The sequence below is a fragment of the Poecile atricapillus genome, chromosome 21 (genome assembly GCF_030490865.1).
Source record: "Poecile atricapillus isolate bPoeAtr1 chromosome 21, bPoeAtr1.hap1, whole genome shotgun sequence".
Lineage (NCBI taxonomy): Eukaryota > Metazoa > Chordata > Aves > Passeriformes > Paridae > Poecile > Poecile atricapillus.
This window is the reverse complement of record NC_081269.1, coordinates 10,132,809-10,155,106: the sequence shown is the minus strand read 5'-3', so window position 1 is coordinate 10,155,106 and position 22,298 is coordinate 10,132,809. Positions and strand designations below refer to the sequence as shown.

General features: G+C 51.9%; 1 protein-coding gene across 1 annotated transcript in view; it reads left to right on the top strand.

The window, feature by feature from the left end:
- CALN1 (calneuron 1) overlaps nt 1-19,656 on the top strand; it is an 88,817-nt gene extending 69,161 nt beyond the window's left edge. The window contains exons 6-7 of the mRNA XM_058854682.1: nt 14,402-14,555; nt 17,658-19,656. Of these exons, the coding sequence (XP_058710665.1) occupies nt 14,402-14,555; nt 17,658-17,785 (282 nt within the window). The 3' untranslated portion in view covers nt 17,786-19,656. The remainder of the gene's footprint in view (nt 1-14,401; nt 14,556-17,657) is intronic.
- The last annotated feature ends 2,642 nt before the right edge of the window (nt 19,657-22,298 follow it).

The following is a 22,298-nucleotide window of genomic DNA, read 5'->3' as shown; positions in this document are numbered from 1 at the left end:
ATTAACTCAGCATTCACTCCTGATTCCATGATTTTATGTTTGCCTTTTATACCCATAATATCCATTTTCCACTTTCATAACACCCAACAAAAAAAATCCCTTCCCAATCCCGCCCTCTTTGTTCTCCTCTGTTTGCAGGCAGTCTGAGTCAGCAGGAGCACATCTGGAGCTCAGCTGCAGCTGTGCCCATCCTGCTGGGGGACCTGGGGGATCTCAGCCCTCCCACGCTGAATTTGAGGCAGAAACTGGAGCTGGTGTGGAGCAGTTGAAGATAACGCTCCACCACAGTGAAACTTTGATAAACAAACTGCTTTTCCCTGTTATTTCCAATGGGAAATTGGATACCCAGTCCAAAGTATTGAACTGCACATTTGGAAAGGGGGATTGGCCTGGAATCCCTTTGAGGCTTTGGGAGCAAAGGGGTGGTTCAGGGGTTTGTATAAAATAACACAGTGTGACAAGGGGAGGAGTTCACATCAATGAGCTGTGTTATCCATCAGAATGAGCCAAAATTCCATGGATAAGGATAAAAAAACTCAGGTAGAGACAAAAAACTCAGGTAGTGTCAGGTTTTCCTCGTTGTTGCCAGTGTAATTCCCACCAACCCTTAAAATATAGGAAAATGGCACAATTCTCCAAAATGTAAAAAGCCACTTGGCCCAGCAGTTCCTGGATCCAAGAGAAATATAAAATGTAGCTCATTAAATCATGGAATCATAAAATCAGAGTCATGAAATCATGGAATCACAGAACTCTGGAATTATAGAATCATAGAACATTGGAATCACAGAATCATGGAATAATGAAGTCATAGAATTATGGAATAATGAAATCATAGAACCAGGGCATCATTACATCATAGAACCATGGAATCCCAGAATCATGAAATCATGGAATCCTGGAATGGTTTGGGCTGGAAGAGACCTCAAAACTGCCCTTGTTCCAGCCCATGTGAAACAGCTGCAAACTGAGATGGGCTCCTTGAGAAGCAGCCTTGCCTCCCCCAGGGCCAGCACGGAGTTTTGGGAATTTCTCCTTGGGAATGAGATCCTGAAGTTATTTTTATCAGGCCCATGGGAATGTCAGCTCAGCCCTCAGCAGTCAAACAGAAAACTGGGAATGGTTGAGAAAGGAATAGGGAAAAAACCAGTTTGTGGTGTGTGTTCACTTGTTGGATGTCACTGAGATCTGCTCCACCGTGTCTTGGAAGGGACGTGGTGGGATGGGAGAAGTTACTGAGGAGGAAAACTTTGTGAATTCCAGGTGGTGCTTCTCAAGAGGAAATTTTGGTGGCTAAAAAGAAGAAACTTAGGTGGAGAAAAAGATAACTGGGTTATCTTTGCTATGTCAGAATTTGGGAAGGTGATGACTGGAGCTGGGGAGGGTAGAAGTGAAACAGGAGACAGTTTCAGAGCAAGCCCAAAGAGAGGATTTCTCCTGCAAGGTGTGAAATTTCCTGACAGTACAAGTTGGATGTGCTGGAAGTGCACAGAACTTCCCAAAATAACTTGGCAAATTATTCACTCGAGGTGTCCTGCTTCCCTTCTGCAGTGAAGGTGGGATTCTTCTACTGATACCCACTCTGAACCTGCCCAAGCACGTGTCCTTGCATGGGTTATCACATCCAGCAGGAGGAAAACTTCTTCCCAAAGAAAGAGATGGAGTTTAGGGGGTACTAAAAGTGACCTTTATGCTCTTTTTCCTTTCCATGAGATAAGCAAGTAGCAGCTGTGATAGGCCCTGATCTTGAACCTGAGCAGTGCAGACCCCACAGTTCCAGCACCAGCAGTGGAGGAAATGAGCTCTGATGTGCTCTGAAAGCCAGCACTCTCCCTCCTTCATCTTCCAGCATTCAATATTTCCTCTTCCAGCATTCAATACTTCAGCAGGAATTTGCTTCTCATGGCACTCTAAACCTCACCACTGCCCCAGAATGCCCTGGAGTGATGGATTGCATCATTAGTATCTAAATGTGGGATAAAAACTCCAATTGATCCTCGCAGAGGCAACAGAAAATTCCAATTTAAGCCATCACTTTTTATTTTTCTTGCATAAGTTACAGTCAGGACTAATGATGTCTGGGGCTTCCTTCTGCCTTGCCTTTTGTTCTGTAGTTAGCAAGGTCTGCATCTTCCCAGGAACTTTTCCCATTCCATTGATCTGGAAGTGCTGAAGTTAGCAGCAGGAATGTGATATAAGGGTGGGAGGGATTTCCTGCCCTTTGGCTTTGCTGGGATTGCTCTTGTGTCTCCTAAGGAACCTCAGCACCAGCCCTGGCACTGCTGCACTTGGACCACACAGAATCCCAGGATCACTGGGGCTGGAAAATCCCTCCAGGATCATGGAACCCACCCTGTCCCCATCCCCACCGTGTCCCTGATCCCCACCGTGTCCCCATCCCCACCGTGTCCCCATCCCCACCGTGTCCCCATCCCCACCCTGTCCCCATCCCCACCCTGTCCCCATCCCCACCCTGTCCCTGATCACCACCCTGTCCCCATCCCCACCGTGTCCCCATCCCCACCCTGTCCCTGATCCCCACCGTGTCCCCATCCCCACCGTGTCCCCATCCCCACCCTGTCCCTGATCCCCACCCTGTCCCTGATCCCCACCGTGTCCCCATCCCCACCGTGTCCCCATCCCCACCGTGTCCCCAGCCCAGAGCACTCAGTGCCACCTCCAGGGATGGGATCCCAACCTTCCCTGGGCACTTCCAGTTCCTGAGCTCCCTTTCCATGGGGAAATTCCTGCTCTGTCCCCCCTGAGCTCCCCTGGCCCAGCCTGAGGCCGTTCCCTCTCCTCCTGTCCCTGTTCCCTGGGATAAAATCCCAAATTCTCCCCCGGCTGTCCCCTCCTGCCAGGGACTTGTGCAGAGCCAGAAATTCCCCCTGAGCTCCTTTTCTCCAGCCTGAGCCCCTTCCCAGCTCCTCAGGAATTCTCCAGCCCCTTCCCAGCTCCCTCAGGAATTCTCCAGCCCCTTCCCAGCTCCCTCAGGGATTCTCCAGCCCCTTCCCAGCTCTGTTCCTGCCCTGGACACGCTCCAGCCCCTCGGGGTCTGCCTTGCCCTGGGGGTCCCTGGACTGTCCCCATGGTTTGAGGGGTCTCAGCAGTGTCACACATCCCTGGGGGTCCCTGGACTGTCCCCATGGTTTGAGGGCTCTCAGCAGTGTCACACATCCCTGGGGGTCCCTGGACTGTCCCCATGGTTTGAGGGGGTCTCAGCAGTGTCACACATCCCTGCACCCTCCCAGCCCCATCCTGCAGCTCCTCTCGTTCCCCATCTCCGTGGGAATGCTCCAGTCTGGGATCACAACCTCTGTCCTGTGCTGGGCACAAATGGTGGAGTCTGAGGGAAAACTGCAAGAATTAAGAAACAAACAACAGCATAAAGAGTTATTTTTGATTTAAAATGCAGCACCCAGAGAAAGGCCAGAGCTACCTGCATGTCCTCACCTGATGAATTATTTATGTCTGATGACAACAATGCTCTGACTCAGTGCTGGTGTTTGAAGCAGAACTTCAGATCACCCAAGTCTCACAAACCACACTCTGTCAAAAGTTCCTTTCTTCCCCAAACCCATTTCTCACCTGTAGGAATATTTCAGATGTGTTTTCACAAAGCTGCCTGACTTGTAATTAGCGAGTGCTCGCACAACAAACTATTAAAGAGCAATTAGCTGAGGGAAATGCACCGGAGCTGTTTGCAGGGCTGAGGAAGAGTGAGAACATTTCCTTGATGGAGGCATGTCAAATTCACACAGCCAAATCCCGGGAATTTATCAGATCCTCAGGATTCCCTGTGATCCTGTTCATTTTTGGGAGTTTTCATTAGCACCTCTGAAGAGCAGCTAACAGTAACACCTGTTCCCAGGATGTTTTTCCCATCTTATCTTGCATGTGTTGCTTTGGCTCTTTGAACTCTGAGAGAAGCAGATTCCCCTTTGTTCTCCCAGATCCTGAGCACCTCATTTATATCGATTCCTTTATTAATTGACAGCATATATAAACATTATAAACATACATAAAATATGTTTAAATATAAACATAAACATATATAAATGTCTATATAAAAATATACATAAATATATATAATATAAATGTTATAAACAATATATTTATTATATTATAAAATATAATAAAACTAAGGTTTATTCCTTCTCACTGCATATAATAATGCCTTGTCAACTCTGACAACTTCTCTCTTCCCAAGTAATTTGAAAATGATGCATGAATGCTGCAAACTTCTCCAAATGGTATTTGCAATGCTTTCCTTTTAATTACATCAGTTCTGATGGAGATGGATGTGCACACACAGCCAGAGCAGTTCTGGGGGCTCAGGGACTCCATTCCCTGCAGCTCTTTCCAGCTTTTCCCTTGGAGAATCAAAACCACCAAACTTCTCCAACCAGAGCGTGCAGAGGGGAGGAAAGGTGGCAGAGTCTGTTGTGAACTTCTGTTGCCTAAATGTAAATTTTATTCCATTTTATTTGATGCCAAAAAAGAAAAAAACACAATGGAATTTTTAAAGAAAACCCATCAAAACCAAAACAAAATCCTGAAAAATCCACATTTCCCTTTACTGGGAAAAAAAATCAGTGAAAAATGGACCTGTTTTGATGCCTGAGCTCCAGGCAGACCTGACAGAGTCTGCTCACCTTATTTCTGATAAAATCCAGGTGCACCTGACACACTCAGGTAGAGAGCAGATATTTCAGGCTGGCTGCAGCACTGACAGCAGAATGAATCCACAGCAAACAGGAATGTTACAGAGATGGTGAAACATCAGCCTTGGAGCAGCTGCTCTAGTGAAGGTGGCTCTGCCCATTCCACGCTCCTTCCAAGCCAAACCCTTCTGGGATTCAGAGATTCTGAGTTACCAAAGAGCAGCAGCTCTCGGGCCATTTCAGCTCGTGCCTTTCCTCTTGCTTTGCTGTTGTGAAATGATTCTCAGGGCAGCAAAGGCTGGGGGAGCCCAAGAAATGCCAAAGCAGGTGGGGGGGACACTCCGAGGGCGCAGCTTCCCCTCAGTGTGGCTGTGCCAAACAGGACAGAAAAGGGGCAGGAAAAGAGCAGCTCAAAGCCCTGAGCAGATGTGGATTTCTCTCTCCTGAGGGATTTCAAAGTGGGATGAAGCGCTCCAGGAGAAGTGTCAGAAGTGACAGGAGCTGATGAGCTGGAACAGCTGCCCAGGGAGCACAGATTTCCTGCAGGGAGAGGCAGCTTCTTGTGAGGGGAAAACAGGAAAATTGACATGTGCCACCAAGGAAAAGGGAAAAGGGCTTTCTGGATCTGGTGCTGGAGCCTGACCCCAGGCAAGGAAAGGAGCAGGACCTTTCCAAAGGGCTCTTCTGCAGCCAGACATTGAGGGGTGTCACCCCTGAGAGCTGGGGGGACCCATCAGGCCTGACCCCAACCCACAGGGTCACTGTGCAGGGCAGGAAGGCAGCAGGATTTGCATTTGTTCAGACAAATGAGCAAAGTTCAAGATAAATCAAGCTCAACCCCTCCCCTCACACAGCACGATGGATGTGATCCCAAACACCCAGGGATCACAATCCCATTTGGGCTTCAGCAGGCGCTCTGTCCTCTGCAAAAGCTCTGGAGATGTTCCCAGGTCAGGGAACACTGTCCTTCCCAGGCTGGGACAAATCCAGCCTGGCCTTGGGCATTCCAGGGATCCAGGGACAGCCCCAGCTGCTCTGGGAATTCCATCCCAGCTCCTGCCCACCCTGCCAGGGAACAATTCCTGCCCAAAATCCCATCCAGCCCTGCCCTCTGGCACTGGGAGCCATTCCCTGGCTCCTGTCCCTCCATCCCTTGTCCAAAGTCTCTCCCCATCTTTTCTGTCAGATCCTTCAGGCACAGCAAGGCCACCCTGAGCTCACCCTGGAGCTTCTCCTCCCCAGGTGAACAATCCCAGCTGTCCCAGCCTCTCCTCCCAGCAGAGCTGCTCCATCCCCAGCGTGTTGGGTCCTGCTTGGAAGCCCAGCTTTGATTTGTTGGGTCCTGCTTGGAAGCCCAGCTTTGATTTGTTGGGTCCTGCTTGGAAGCCCAGCTTTGATTTATTGGGTCCTGCTTGGAAGCCCAGCTTTGATTTTTTGGGTCCTGCTTGGAAGCCCAGCTTTGATTTTTTGGGTCCTGCTTGGAAGCCCAGCTTTGATTTGCCCCCAGGTGCTGTCTCTGGGCTCCTCTAGCCCCCCTTCAACAATGCAGAGTGGGGGAAATGAGCTGCCATGTGACAATTTACTCAGTTTATTTTAGTGGGACAAGAGCCCTTAAGTGTCACTGAGCTGAATATTTCTCTAATTCATGCAGAACTGAAGAGCAATTAGCAGCCTGATGTCACAGCCCAGGTCAGAGCTGTCTCCTGTGATGTGGCTGTTCCGAGGTGGGAGCTCAGGGCTGCAAGGGGCTGAACTCTTCTGCCTTGGGGACAGTCCCCAGCTGCCAGGGAGGCTCAGGCTGGAGATCAGGGAAGGTTCTTCCCCCAGAGGTGCTGGCACTGCCCAGGGAATGGTCCCAGAGGCTGCAGGAGCTCCAGGAGCTCTCAGGATGCTCAGGGTGGGATTGTTGGGGTGTCTGCAGGGCCAGGGGCTTGGTTGATGATCCCTGGGGGTCCCTTCCAGTCAGGATATTCTGGGATTCTACATTCAGCTCCCCAGAGACTCATGGTCAGATCTGCCATAAAGGATACCCCAAGATAAAAGATAATCCAAACCCTGTAATAAACAATAAAAGATAATCCAAAGGCATTTATTTATTGCGATATAGCACAGCAAAATCTGATAACTGGGCAGTTCAGACAGGACAGGGAAGGAAAATTCACTGGACCTGCTCCATCTGCTGTGTTCTGAGGAACCTCTTGAATTCATGGTGTAGATGATGGGAAGGGAAGGCTGGTGCTGGGAGGATCCCACTGCATTCCCAGTGGGATCCACACAAACATGTGCAGCTCCTAAATGAGTTCCCAATCTGCTCCACCTCTGCTCGTCCCAAGAGGCGTTTCCCAGCTCTTCCCACATTTCACCTGCTCTGTGCTGGGCCCAGCTCTGCTCCTGCTTTCCCTGTGCCTCCTGAGCTTCCCTGCAGGAAAAGCTGCTCATTTATCCCCGTGTGGAGGTGCCAGTGCTCCCTCCTTGGTGCAGACTGACTCAGCCATTAAAATCACTTTGCTGAAGTTTATTTTTCAGCACTGACAGCCGATCTGTATTTTCTGCTCTCTCTCTGTTATTGGTGGCTGCCAGGAGCTCACAAATGCCAAGTGAATTGCTGGAGGGGACTTCAGAAGTGATCACCTTGTTTGTAGCATGGCAAGGAAAAAAATTATGGGCTCTCAGCACTGGAGTAACTGAGCAGATACTCCAGGCTTTAGTTTTGATGTCATGGTTTTCAGCTGAATTAATCTCAGTTTCAAACAATAGTTGCTAAATGGAGAGCAAAAGGTGACATAAAAATAATTACAACATGCAAATGTAAGGAAAGGCAAATCCACATCCCAGCACAAGGTGACAGAGAGAAACAAATTCAAAATATTCAAATCATTTCTGTCCTTCCTTCCCATCCTCTGAGCCTTGGTGCACCAGCATCAATTTTTCACATCCTCTGCTCTGGAATTGCTGAACTGAGCTGCAGCTGGGGGGGATTTTTGCACTGTGTTTCTGTCTCCAGCTGAATTTGAGATTCACTCACTGCCCTCGGGGCTCTTGATGTGTCAGGAGAGATCCATGACAGGCACCACGGGAGCTCAGTGTCACCAATGTGTGATCGTGGGAGCCAGGGGCTCTGGGAGGCTGATGGGGTGGGCTTTGGAGAAACCCCAGGTTCCAAAGCTTGGGGGGAAGTTGGAAAAACATCCCCAAACTGCGGTGTTGGTGTGCCTTGGCTGAGCAGCTGCTGGGGCTGGGCACTGGGCAGGAGCCACGGGGACACTCTGGTGGTGGCACTTCCATCTCCTCTCTGTCAGCGACCATCAGGAATGCCTGGCATTTCGAATTTGTTATTTCTTCCTTCTCCTCAGGAAGTGCCACTTTGACAAATCATGACTTTTCCCTGCACAGATGAATTTCTCCTGCTTTAGGTGAATTTCTCACTGTGGAAAAAAAAAAGTCTTTTCAATATTTCATGTCTTGCAAATGAGAAGGTGCCAGTCCTGAGGTCCTGGGATATGCCAGAGCATGTGATGTCAGCTCAGGTATAAATGCTAAGAAAAGGGGGAGGAAGGGGGGAATTCATTATTTACAATGTTTGCCTTTGGGGAACCAGTCCAGGGGCTGGAGTCCTTCCTGGGAAGTGGCTGAACATCACTTGCTGATGGAAGTAGAGAAGAAAGACTTTGGGTTTTTTCTCTTTGCCCTTTTGCTTTAGAGGGTGGGGAGGCCCTGGCACAGGTGCCCAGAGCAGCCCCTGGGTCCCTGGCAGTGCCCAAGGCCAGGCTGGATGGGGTTTGGAGCGACCTGGAATCGTGGGAGGTGTCCCATGGCAGGGGTGAACTTTGAGTTCCCTCCCAACCCAACCAATTCTGGATTCTATCCTGGCTCTGGCTGGTGCTGCACAGCAGGATTAGAAGCTCTCTTTTCTGCCTCATTGTTATTATTTTTTGTTAACCACTGTCAGCAGTGCCAAGGATGCCTCAAGTCCCCCACAGCAGTTCTGGGTCTGCCTTACAAAGCCTTTATTAATTATTATGTCCTTTATGCAGTCCAGGAACAAGTCTCACCTTCTAATCCACTTCTCCCAGCATTCTCAAAACATTTGTACTGTTAAGTAAAAAAATTGGTTTCCTTTGGCTGAGGGTTTTCAGGAGACAGCAGCAGCAGGGCCCATTAATTCACCTCACTCAGCTTTCTGCTGCCTCATCCCATTCAGGAGCAGATTAAAGATCATTTCTCCAGGCAGGGATCTGCAGCAGCCTGAGAAAAATGGGGAAAAGGCCGAGGGTCGGCCTCAATCTGCTTGGTGAAACAGAGAGGGGAGGTTATTATTGCCTTGGCTTCCCCTCACTCCACAATCCCCCTGTGTTTATCAGGTTTATCAGGTTTATCAGGTTTATCAGGTTTATCAGGTTTGTCATTGCTGCCACAGGCTGCTGTCCTTGCAGTAGATGTCACCTGGCACCTTGTGCAGGTGTCACCTGGCACCCAGCAGAGGTCAGGCCTTGCTGCTGCCTGTATTGGGAATTCCAGCATTCCCAGTCCCAGCAGGATTCCAGCATTCCCAGTCCCAGCAGGATTCATTCCAGCATTCCCAGACCCAGCAGAATTCCAGCATTCCCAGTCCCAGCAGGATTCCAGCATTCCCAGACAAAACTGAATTCCAGCATTCCCAGTCCCAGCAGGATTCATTCCAGCATTCCCAGTCCCAGCAGGATTCATTCCAGCATTCCCAGTCCCAGCAGAATTCATTCCAGCATTCCCAGTCCCAGCAGGATTCATTCCAGCATTCCCAGACCCAGCAGAATTCCAGCATTCCCAGACATAACAGAATTCCAGCATTCCCAGTCCCAGCAGGATTCATTCCAGCATTCCCAGAACCAGCAGAATTCCAATATTCCCAGTCCCAGCAGGATTCATTCCAGCATTCCCAGTCCCAGCAGGATTCATTCCAGCATTCCCAGTCCCAGCAGGATTCATTCCAGCATTCCCAGTCCCAGCAGGATTCATTCCAGCATTCCCAGTCCCAGCAGGATTCATTCCAGCATTCCCAGTCCCAGCAGGATTCATTCCAGTATTCCCAGTCCCAGCAGGATTCATTCCAGCATTCCCAGTCCCAGCAGGATTCCAGCATTCCCAGTCCCAGCAGGATTCATTCCAGCACTCCCAGTCCCAGCAGGATTCATTCCAGCATTCCCAGTCCCAGCAGAGGTGTCCCTGAGGGTCCCTGGGGTGCAGCCCCCTGCTCTCCCCGATGGAGGAGCGTTTGCTGGGGCACAGACCGCAGGATTCTTTCCCCTTGGAATATTTGGAGTTTTGGCCCAGCCCTGGCAGTGCTCTGCCCCAGATCCCTTTGCTGTGCCCTCCCTGAGCCAGGGGATCTGGGGGGAGCATGGTCGGTGCCAAATGGGAATTCCCACTTTTAGCCCCCATAAGATGTTTTTGGTTTGCCAGAGGCTCCCCCAGGGCTGCCATGGAAGGGCAGGAAGGTGCTGCCCTCATTAGGGATTCCCTTAATTAGCAGCAGCCTGGGGAGAGGCCTGAAGCCACAGCACAGGAACTGCTGGGGCCTGGCACTTTGTGCTGCAGCCACAGAGCATTCTCTAATTAAAGGAAAACACCAAACCACCACTTCTCTGTGCTTTACTAAACTATTTCAAGTGAATTGAATGGGGCCTGGATTAACATTCCTGCTGTGTTTGCTGTGGAGGTGGTGCCTGTCAGGGGGCCTATTCCTCTTAGCCCGGTTTAAGAACCATTAGAACCCAGCTGGGAATGGAGAGGAACAGGCAAAAACCAGCTCCCCTGCTTAAATCATTGCCCCAAAATTCGTCTGGGTCTAGTAAAGGCTGGGGCCAGCCTCACCAGGGGCTGAGCCCAGCAGAGGGAATTTCATCTCCAGCTTTGTTCTGGGATGGAAATGGTTCCTTTGCAGCCCAGCCCCAGCACTTCCCATCCCCAGAGCCGAGTGTGTCCCTGGGATTCCTGGCTCTGGCTCCTGGGGGTTCCAGCCCCTGTCCCAGGTGTGTCCCAGGTGTGTCCCTGGCTCTGGCTCTGGGGGTTCCAGCCCCTGTCCCAGGTGTGTCCCAGGTGTGTCCCTGGGGATTCCTGGTTCTGGCTCCTGGGGGTCCCAGCCCCTGTCCCAGGTGTGTCCCTGGCTCTGGCTCTGGCTCCTGGGGGTTCCAGCCCCTGTCCCAGGTGTGTCCCTGGCTCCTGGGGGTTCCAGCCCCTGTCCCAGGTGTGTCCCAGGTGTGTCCCTGGCTCTGGGGGTTCCAGCCCCTGTCCCAGGTGTGTCCCTGGGGGTTCCAGCCCCTGTCCCAGGTGTGTCCCTGGCTCTGGCTCCTGGGGGTTCCAGCCCCTGTCCCAGGTGTGTCCCAGGTGTGGCTCTGGCTCCTGGGGGTTCCAGCTCCTGTCCCAGGTGTGGCTCTGGCTCCTGGGGGTTCCAGCCCCTGTCCCAGGTGTGTCCCTGGCTCCTGGGGGTTCCAGCCCCTGTCCCAGGTGTGTCTCTGGCTCCTGGGGGTTCCAGTCCCTGTCCCAGGTGTGTCCCAGGTGTGTCCCTGGCTCTGGGGGTCCCAGCCCCTGTCCCAGGTGTGTCCCTGGCTCTGGCTCCTGGGGGTTCCAGCCCCTGTCCCAGGTGTGTCCCTGGCCTCATCCCCCTGCAGGCCACGCTGGGGTCCCAGACAGGAGCCTCCCACTGTGTTGTTTTAAAGCTGAGCTGATAGGAAATTATCAGAAGTGTTATTCCAGCATTTAATTCTCTCAAGGAACAAGCTCTTCCCGTTGGGCTGTTCCTGCTCAGAGCAGAAGAGCCTGGGCCAGGTTGGACACTGAGGGAATGGGGCTCTGCAGGCAAGGCAGACACAAATCTGGGAAATTTCAGTGAGGGAGACTCAAGGAACTGAGGTAGGGATTCATTCCCTGCAGGAATCTTAAGTCAAGAAGGGAACTACAGGCTGCACTGGATCAGATCCTCTTTCCTTTCCAAATATCCATGGTCCAGCTTCAGGAGTCCCTCAGGAGCTGCACTGCCCAGTTCCTGGTGGTGTCTGTAGCTCCCACTCCCAGCAGCACCTCAGCACAGTTTGTGTTCCACTGCTCACAGCAAATTATCCCAAGGCTCACAAGCTGCTCCATTGATTTCCCCTAATTATAAATCCTATAGAAAGTTTCCAGCTTGCCACAGTCCCCATTTTCCTCCCCTTGGAGTCAATAAAAGTTAAGAGTTGCTCCCGGGTTCCTGTCATTACCACAATAAAACCCAGAGTAATTGAAAAGTGAATCAGGGAGATTGCTGGCTTGGAGAGCAGGGATAATTGGAATTACTTGGGAGCCCAAGCAGAGCTTGTCCCTGCCTGCCCCGAGCTGGAGCCACCCTGGACACTCTGCCAGGCTGACACAGAGCTCAGGGACCATGGATGTCCTGCATGGAGTGAAACAGGAGCAAGGACCACGCTCCTGCCGAGAGAACAAAACTCACAGCATAAATTCACAGAGTGACAGAATGCTTTGAGTTGGAAGGGACCCCCAAAGATCATCGAGTCCAACTCCTCTGAGCCAATGAGGGTGATTTTGAATCCCATCTGAGATTGTTCCACTTCCTAAAAGATACAAATGACAACAAAACAATAAAAAAGATAATTTCTCTCTCTATTAGCATAACATTTGAGATGCAGAAGCAGCTGAGCATTTGTCAAGAGAACAATTCCTTCCCTCCAGACAGATTTTATCTGGTACAGGAAGACCCCAAACCCCTCAAGTCATTACTGCTGGCACAATTTGAGGATGAGCTGATCCCCAGAGTTGTGTTTGTGCTCCAGCCTGGAGCAGAAGCAGGACAGAAGACTCTGCAAGAGCTTTTTGGTTGCAGAGCTGGGAGAGAGGGAGAGCAGCAAAGACTGAGAGGCTGAGAGAGCTGGGGCTGCTCAGCCTGAGGAAGAGGAGGCTGTGCAGAGACCTTCCAGCACCTCCCAGGGTCTGCAGGGGACACGGGGAAGGCAGAGAGGGACCCTGCACCAGGAACTGGAGTGACAGGAGCCAGGGAATGGCTCCCAGTGCCAGAGGGCAGGGCTGGATGGGATTTTGGGCAGGAATTGTTCCTGGCAGGGTGGGCAGGCCCTGGCACAGGTGCCCAGAGCAGCCCCTGGATCCCTGGCAGTGCCCAAGGCCAGGCTGGACATTGGGAGGTGTCCCTGCCATGGCAGGGGTGGCTCTGGATGGGCTTTAAGGTCCTTCCAACCCAACCCATCCTGGGATTCTCATCACTCCTGAGCTGCTCAGCCTGAGCTTTTCTCCCCTGATCACTGCTCATTGCAGAGGTACAGAATAAATCCTCTTCCAAGGGGTTAATGAAGGAGCCTAAGCACACTTTGTTTCAGTGTTCCCATATATCCCTGTGTGTGCAGGCAGCTTTGCACACATCCATCTGGTTTTATCCAGCACACACAGAAACACCAATTCCTCCAATTCACTTATTTCCTGCACAGATCCCAGCCCTGCTGCAGGAAATGTGCAGGGAGGTGGGCAGCAGGGACCAGAGACCAAGTTCCCAGCTCAGTCCAGATGAAAACCATTTCTGTGAGCAGCAGGGATGATGGGTTTGGTGTTTCTGCTGTCCTTGTTCCTCAGGGATTCAGCTAAAAATAGTGAGCGCTCATTGTCACCAGTGGCTCCTTGGTGCCCAGTTCAAAGCTGGGCTGCAAATCCCCCTGGGATTTAATCACCAATTTCCATCCTGCTTTGTTGTGCATGAACAAATCTCACCAGCCCTGCTCTGCTGTCTTTATTGTTGAAAAGGGAGCAGCTGTGCTCTTCACATCCTGTTCCATGACAAAAAGCGTTTCTCCTGGCAACTGAAGGTGTGGAAATTTGGGATAATTCCTCTGCTTGCCTTGCAGCAGTGCTGGGGCTGTGGTTGGAGGTTTGCAAGGGGCAGTGAGGGGTTCCCAGCCCTCCTGGGCAGCTTCCTGCAGCGCTGACTGCATGGGGGTAAATCCAAGGATTTCTCACCCAACACCCCATCCTGCATTCCTTTGGAGTCATCATCCCAGGAAACTCCAGCCTGAAATTCAGCCCCTTCCTGGCTCCACCCATCCAGCAAATCCATAATCCCATCCCCGTGGTCACCTCCTGCCTGCAGGAGCAGCCCCTCAGCGTGTGGTGACCCCACTGCACCCCATGGGGCTGATGTTCCACCTCTGCTGGAATTCTCTTCCAGTTCCTGGCTCAAGGACAATTTCCCAAGGCCAATACCAATCTGGGGTCTGCTGTAGTTTGTGGGTTTGGTTTTTCTGCCTCCAGGGAATCAGAGTCACAGAAAGGCTTGGGGTAGGAGCAACCTCAAAGCCCACCCAGTGCCACCCCAGCCATGGCAGGGACACCTTTCACTGTCCCAGGAGCTCCCAGCCCATCCAGCCTGGCCTTGGGCACTGCCAGGGATCCAGGGGCAGCCCCAGCTGCTCTGGGCACCTGTGCCAGGGCTCACCACCCTCCCAGAGAGCAATTCCTGCCCAATATCCCATCTAAACTCTGGCAGTGGGGAGCCATCCCCCCTTGTCCTGTCCTGCGTGGTCTCCAGCCCGTGACCAGCACGAAACAGGAGCTGACAGGGCCAAGAGCCATTTACAGCACCCACTGTTAGAGTGAAACCAGCCCCAAAGGGCAAAAACCCACACTGAGCTGTTGAAATGAGGCTGATGAAACACAAGGTGGGGATTGTGGCATTGCCCTGGGTGTAACTGGGCTCTCTCCCACAGTTTGACATGCAGAGGATAACGCTGGAGGAGCTGAAGCACATCCTGTACCACGCCTTCCGCGACCACCTCACCATGAAGGACATCGAGAACATCATCATCAACGAGGAGGAGAGCTTGAATGAGAACTCTGGGAACTGCCAAACGGAGTTTGAAGGTGAGAGGGAAAGTCCCTGGGTTTCTGTTCAGTTCTCCTCTTCCTGTGTCTGTAAAACTCTGTGATCCGGGACAAGGGTGAGTGTCTAAGCCAGGCTGAATTTCCCTGACACCTCTGAAAGGGCAGCAGGCAGAGGCACAAGGCAGAGGATGAAGATAGCCCAGTCCTTGGCCTGGCTAATGAATGGGATGCAGCAGCTCCATCCTCACCCTCACCTCTGTTAAACACTGCAGAGGAGCTAGAGGAGCACAGCTGAATTTAAAAAAACCTGCAGGAGGAGGCAGCAGCAACACTCTCTGAATCACACCAAGCAACAAATTTTGTGTTCCTCCTGGAGAGCAGCAGGGAGGAAGAGCTGCTTCTTCCTTGCCTGGAGCTGTTGGTGCCCGCTGACCTGCTGATCCCTGGGGACAGGAACCAGCTGTCACTGCTGCAGGGTTCTGGGAGCTTGGCTGAACCATCCCAGAAAAAAACCCAGTCCCAAATCCTCAGCATCTCCTTTTGGAAGCTCCAGTTTCCAAAAGTGCAGCAGGAACAGCTTTTCTCGTGGGATGTTTTGGCATTGCTGGTGCCAGGCAGAACCTAGAAGCAAAACATCTTTTTTAAATGTTGGGAACACACACAAATCCAGCAGGGAATAAAGATCAGCCGAACTGTCAGCAATGGGACAAAGTTTTGCTCCAGGTGCCAGTGGCAGGGGACAGTTCTGGTGTCTGACAGGAGAATTTCTGCCAGGAAAGAACGGGCTGTGTCCCTGCAGCTCTCCAGGCTGCCAGGAATGACCCACCAGTGCCTCCAGAGTTCCCAGTCCTCAACCACCAGGATCCCTCCAGGACTCAGCAGCAGGAATTACATGGCATGGGATGTGGCACTAAGGGACAGCTCTAAGCTGTCCTGGAGGATCTCCCTGGGGGTCACTCACTTCCAATTAGTGCACTGAAGGAAATGCCTTTTGGGGAGAATTCCTTGAGTTTAATTTAGGTGTTACCTTGGGATGAGGTGAATTGCACCCTAGAAGAGCTTCCTTTCTTAGTTCAACTCCTCAAATACAATTCAAATATTTCTTTCAGCTCCCATCTATATTTAATGTATCATCCATCCCACTGAAAGGCCTTTAATTCTGGGCAGGAATGAAGCCAGGATGAGCCCCGGTGGTTCTCACTGAGATCTGGGGATCTCCTGGGGGAGACAGGAGCACCTTGGGGAAAGGGGGATCTCCACTCAGTGTCACCTCTGGGTGTGTTCTTGGATCCCAGCCCCAAACCTTTTCTCCTCCCGTGGGCAGAGACATCCCCCTTCTCTACAGGTGAGCTGGCTCAGGTCCTGAAGAGATTTCTGTCATACAATTATGCCATTATGTGATAATGAACTCTTTATGACGATGAAATCTTCAGTATCAATGTGGATGACAGACCTTGTACCTCTCACCTCACAGTTTATCCCAATTCAAATGTCTGTATTGCAGTCAGGGCCAAGCCCAGGCTCTCCTCAGCTCCCTCTGAACATTGAAGTCATTTGCAGGATGTCACATCCAGGGGAAGGACACGCCCAGGGCAGAGGCACAGTTCTGTCCTCAGCTTTATCTCTGTTTTTATCAGGGCTCAGGGTAGGACAGTGAATGCTGTGTGATTTCATGGGACACAGGGAAAGGACAGTTTGCAGCAGCACTGTGCTCCCAAAGATTTACAGTCCAGGATCCTTCTCCTGGCAGTTCCCTTGGTCCAGCACTCAGGACACGGAGCTGTGGCACAGCAGTGCCGGTGGCTACAGGGCTGCTGCTGCCTGCCAGGGGCTTCAATCCCCAGCCCTGAGCCTCAAACCCATGGGATGCAGCCAGCAGCTCCTCCCTGTCCCCCCAGCCCGGCTGGGAATGACAAACAGAGCTGTAGAACCCAAAATAACTGAGCCAGCCAGAGCCAGCCACCATCACTCACCTGTGGCAGGGCTGGGACACGGCCACTATAAATAAATACACTGCTGCTGTCCTTGTGAGGAACTGCCTTCCTGCAGGGGAGAAAGCTCCCAGTGCTGGGAGCACATCCCAAAGCCACCCTGGGCATGGTGACCTGGAAACAGCCCGGCCCCATTAACCCCAGCTCCTGCTGGAGGAGCTCTGGGGACAGTGCTCTGTGCCACTGAGGCAGCCTGGAGAAAAGGGGCATCAGGGGGAAATTCTGGCTCTGCACAACTCCCTGCCAGGAGGGGACAGCTGGGGGATCGGGCTCTGCTGCCAGGGAACAGGGACAGGAGGAGAGGGAAGAGCCATGAACTGGCTTTATGAAGTCACAGCACAAATTCCCACTGGCAAGCTTAGTAAAAAGTAAAATTAAAGAAAAGAAGTGCTAAAAATCCCAACTCTATCTGCTTTTTAATTGCTGCTCTCACCTCTTTTGTCAATTATTCTGCAAGCATTCACTTGGAAAGGTTCTTAATAAATCTGATTTTGGTCAAGCACAGAAAACTTAAAAAAGTTTGGAAAAGTGACTCATGTACCGTGGATATTCCTGGGAATTGTCACAGTGGGGCCTGAGTGTCATCAGGGAGCACTTCTTGATTTTCCACTCCTTCCCAGTTGGAGGAATTCACACAAGGTCAATAATTGTTCTTAAAGAACTTTAGAGATGACTTGGTTCAAACTGAAAGAGGGGGAGTTTAGGTCAGAGAGGATAAGAAAATGTTCCCTGTGAGGAGGGGGAGGCCCTGTCCCAGGTGCCCAGAGCAGCTGGGGCTGCCCCTGGATCCCTGGCAGTGTCCCAGGTCACTTCCAACCCAACCCAACCTTCCTATGATTCCATCTTCACAAAGAGCTTAAAAGAAATACAAAGCTAATCCCGAATATCCCTGTGAACATGTAAAGGGATTAAAAGCCATGATGAGGGAGGGGAGCTCCTGAAGGGTTCGGAGGGACTGGGATGGGATGGGCTGGGCTGGGAGTCCTGGAAGGTTGGGTGGGTGTGGTGCTTGGGAATGTCCCAGCAGGGAGCGGTGACAGCGAGCACAGGAGGGTTCTGAAGAGAGCCCAGGAGCATTCCTGAGCTGCTGCAGGAGGGAACAGAGGGAACAGAGCCCGTGCCCCGTCTGACCGCCCCTCTTGTCCCGCAGTGCACGCCCAGAAGCAGAACCGCCAGACGTGCGTGCGCAAGAGCCTCATCTGCGCCTTCGCCATGGCCTTCATCATCAGCGTGATGCTGATCGCGGCCAACCAGATCCTGCGCAGCGGCATGGAGTAGTGCTGGCACGGCTGGAGTGGTCCTGGCACGGGATGGCAGCCATGCATGCGCACCCGGGAGAGCTCCCGCCCCGATCCCACGGCACCGACACGCGGGCACCGCCGGCGCCTGCGGCAGGAGCCTGAGCCAGCAGCGTGTCCTGTGAACCAACCACATCCTTTTGGCAGGGACATCAAAGGGCTGTTCTAATGCTTTAAAGGTTTTGTTTCCTAATGCAATAATCCCATATCCAGGAGTCCCGTATTATTGCTTCGAAGCAGCAATGGCAGCGCGGAGGAGGCCGGGCTCCGGCGCTCTGCGGGTTGAAGGAGGCCCAGCCTCGGGGCTCGTCCTTTCCCCAGGGCCCCCTGACTGTCCCCCGGAGCTCCCACGCTCGCAGGAAGTGATCGTAGCATTGCCACAAGCGAGTTCCTTTTGTTCCACGTGTTCCAGCTTCACTTTCCTTTTCCCTTATGACCATGCCATGGAATTTACGGCATTAGAGGGGAGCTAGAGCATCCTTGTACAGTATTTTCTGATGAAAAAGGGGAGAATTTGCCAGCACCATACAAAATGTCTATTTTTTGCTTCATCAAGTCCACCTTTGACATGAGACTGTGGGGTAGCAGGAGTCTGTTGGCCATTTTTTTCTGACTGTGAATCAGGGCTTGAGGAGCACCACCTGGGCATTGCTGAACTTGTGCAAAGTCTTCCAAGGGACTCTGCCACCACCAGCGCCAGCTAAACTTCCCTCTCCTCGGGCTTTTCTGCATATTCAACATTTCCTCTCCAGCACTTTTACCCTTCTTCTTCATTGGTCTTCAAGAATTTTTTCCCAGGTGAAAATCCTGAGGGAGGCTCTTCTCGAGCTTTCCTCCCCTCTCCTTGCTTGCACAAATTTAATTGATTCCATTTCGTGTGGCCTGCTCATGATCTGCAGTGAAACCTCCATGGCAGACATCATCCTGTGGGGGAGGTTTTATTTTCACCCGCGTGGTAAAGCGTGGATTTGACCAGACAAGTTCTCCGTTCCCTCCCAGGATCCATCCCACCACCCCCATCCCATGGGCAGGCTCCAAAGGGGGAAAAGCCGAGTGCAGCAGGAGAAGGAACCAGAGCTGAGCCCACTCCCGTGTGTTTGAAGTGTGTCAGACTTCCAGATCCGGGAGCGCTGGGTGCTTTTCCTGGAATACCTCTCAAGGAGCAGCAAGGAGAAGATGGAATGATGCAGAGCAGGGACACCACACGGGAAGTGCGAGGAGCCGGGATTGCTTGGGAATGTGATTTTCCTTTAAAACTTGATACAAATCCATGCATTTCCCTTTGGATGAACTGTGCCCCTGGGTGCCACACCAGGACAGAGGTGATCTCCTGCCCTCCTGGGAGGGCTCTCCCAGCTGGTGATCATGGAGTGCTCCAAGGGAGTTCCACGGAGGCACTCGGGTGTTGGAGTGGGGTGGCTGTGCTGGGAGAGCTCCAGGCACACCCAGGAGCCCTGAGGTGTCGCTCCTGGCAGTGGAGGTGACTGTCCCCTGTGCCACAGAGCACAGGGTGGCTCCCCTGGGGGCTGCACAGTCCCACACTGCAGCCATTGGCTTCCACTGGATCCATCCCCAGCACCATCCCAGCTCTTGCTTTTCCACCTGAGTATCGACATTTACCTGCGTTTTTGGCAGCCTTATTTAAAAGTCTGCTGCTCTTTGTCCTGTCTCCCACCACGCCTTTAAACTCAAGTCACTTTTAGGTGTCTCAGTCTCCCTTGTCCTGCCGTTTTCCTGGTGTCCCCTCCATCCCAAAGACAACACCTTTTCCTCAACAGCTGAGTTGGTTTGTTCTGCCTTTCCCAAACACACAACTCCTGCATTTCTGTTCTACTGTGACCAATAGAGGTGAACTGCTTTTTTTTCATAAAAAAAAAAAAAAGATTTTGTCTCCCAGAAGATGGAGAGATTTCCATTTGCTCCAGGGCAGCAGCAGAATATCTGTGGGATATTCTGGTGTGGGATTCTCGGTGCTGGAGAGCCCAGACACGTTTTCTGTGCTGGGCATTACAGATAATGAGCTTGGAGATCATTTTAAGGAAACTCATCCCCATTTTTAGGTCTCAGGGGTCTGTGGAAAGGTGGCAGCTGTGGGAATGTTCCTTGCCACAGAGGAATACTCATTTTGTCCCTGGGATGATGCTGGAGTGAGCATGGGCAGGTGGAGGGGAGGGATGGGGGGAGAAGAGGGAAGAGTTGTGCCTGCACTGAGCCAAACCCACAACCCCAAACCAGGCATTTCCCCACATCTCCTCACCCAAAAACCCCCAGCAGACTGCAGGCCCAGAAGCACCTCATGGACAATGATTGTCTGCATTCCCTGGAGCTTTCTGGAAGGTTCCAGAGTTCCTTTCTGCATGCTCCATCAACCCTTGTAAATACAGCCGTTCTCCAGCCCAACCCTTCCCTTTGCAGCTCCATTTGTAAGACCAAACCTATAATGAATATATTGGTAAAAGCCATAGCCTGGTGTCAGTAGAGTTCATTGCACAACTCCCCACTGATTTTACTGGGTACAGGATTTTGGGGGCTTTGGGGTGTGATTTTTCTGTAGGGAACCTCACTTTTCCATCACGAATCAGGGTCATGTCTTGCCAGAGGTCTCCTTTCCCTTCCTCCATCTCCAGGCATCTTTAGTCAGTGACTTCTGGCAATGCAGGATGGATGAGGCCAAGTTATTCCATCCTTTCCTTCCCCACAACCTTCCCATCCAGCAGCATTGGATGTCTCCTACCTCCCTCCCTGGCTCCATTTATGTAATAACCATTTATCTCCTTTTTTTTTTCTCTTCGACACAAGAGGGGAAAAATAGGGCTTTTTGCTGCTTTTACAGACAGGAGGTAAAAATAGAGCAGTAAAATTCTGATTGGAACCTGATGGCAAAAGCTGAGGGGGGAGAAAGCAGAAGAATCAAAGACATAAAAATAAAAACCCCACATCCCATACTTTAAGGAAAAAAAAACCCTATTTAAGTGCTAATTAACATACTTTAAAAAATACCCAGACTGCAGCAGAGCTGTCAGAAAAAGCTCTAAACTTCTGCTCTTGCCAGTTCCAGGAGGATTGAAGTGTCTTTTCAGCCCTGCAGTTCTGGAGGAACAGGAGATTGCCATGGCAACCCCGGCTGTTCGTGACATGGGTGCCACCGTGACAGAGCACACGCCATCCCAGACTTCCAGGGATGGGCAAACAGCTCCCAGCAGTGGGACAGGGGCTTTTCATGCATTAGGAAATTATTAGGAATTCGTGAGCAGCTCTGTTGGCTTGGCCACAGAAAACCGTGTGCAATGAAGGGATTGAGGTGCAGGGAAGGCTTCGAGAGGGACGTGATGATTTCAGCCCGAGAGAGGCTTTGGTTCCGTTCAGGAGGGACTGAGATCCACTCAGCCTGGGCACTTTCTGTCCTGGGCTTGCTGAGGTCACTTTGGGAAGGTTCTCCAGGTGGGGCTCGAGCTCTGCTGGGAAGGATTTGGGTTCCTGCTCCTGCAAGGCTGCACCCCTGATCACCTTGGCTTCAAGCCTGGCTTTAGCAGCGCTGGGATTCCTGCTCCTGGAGGAGGCAGCAGAAGCAACAGCAGCCTCAGTGTCATGGGTTAGTTAAAACCACAACACTCAGCAATGCTGAGAGAGCGTGGAGGCCGTGGGGAGGTGAATTCCAACAAAAGCTGCTAAGGAAGGAACACTGCTCACCTGTCAGGGTGACAGGAATCACTTCTGTCATTGCAGTGTGGCAGAGCCAGGGCCGTTCCCTCGGGGCAGCCGTGAGGAAACCGCAGCTGAGGAGTGTCCAGGCAGGACAGGGGCACTGCCTTTGTCCTGTTCACAGCCAGGAGATGGACACAGCTCCTTGTGGCTCCTTTCCAGCTCAGGATATCCCGTGATGGTGCTGCTGCTTGCCCTGGAGAGCCAGACCCTGCTCACAGCCAGGGGTTGGGCTCCTCCAGGGCTGGCACCTCCAGGGCCACCCATGGGTGCACCACTGAGGAGGAGTTTCTGATCAGAAGCAGTGGCAACATAACTGAGAATTAGGAAAGCTTGGCTTTGTTAGGACTGTGATCCTCACGCTGTGGGAGATGATAGAGAATTAAAGAGAGTTCACAGAATAATTCTTCCTGCTCGATGGGCACCCCCCTCTCCCCCAGTCACTGTCAGCACCTGGGACAGTGATCACAGAGCCCAGGTCCAGGGTGAGCAGGAGGGTGGGAGGGAGGAGGATCCCCAGCTCCTGTCCCTGCTCCCCCGTGAGCCTAAGCTGAATATCTGGGTGTAATCCAGTTCATTTGAGAGATTCCATCCTGGTTATCCAGAGGTTTCACCTGCTGGACATGTGCACTGGGAGGGCTGGATGTTGGCTGCTTTAATTCCAGCATCTTGGATACTCTTTAAGCTGGGCCAAGTAAAGAGGGGTTTTAAATCCAGAACTAGGGTAGGAAGCAAGCAAAGCAAGCTGAGGTAGAAAACATTCCCAAGGCTGCCACTCTGGGTGGCTTAAA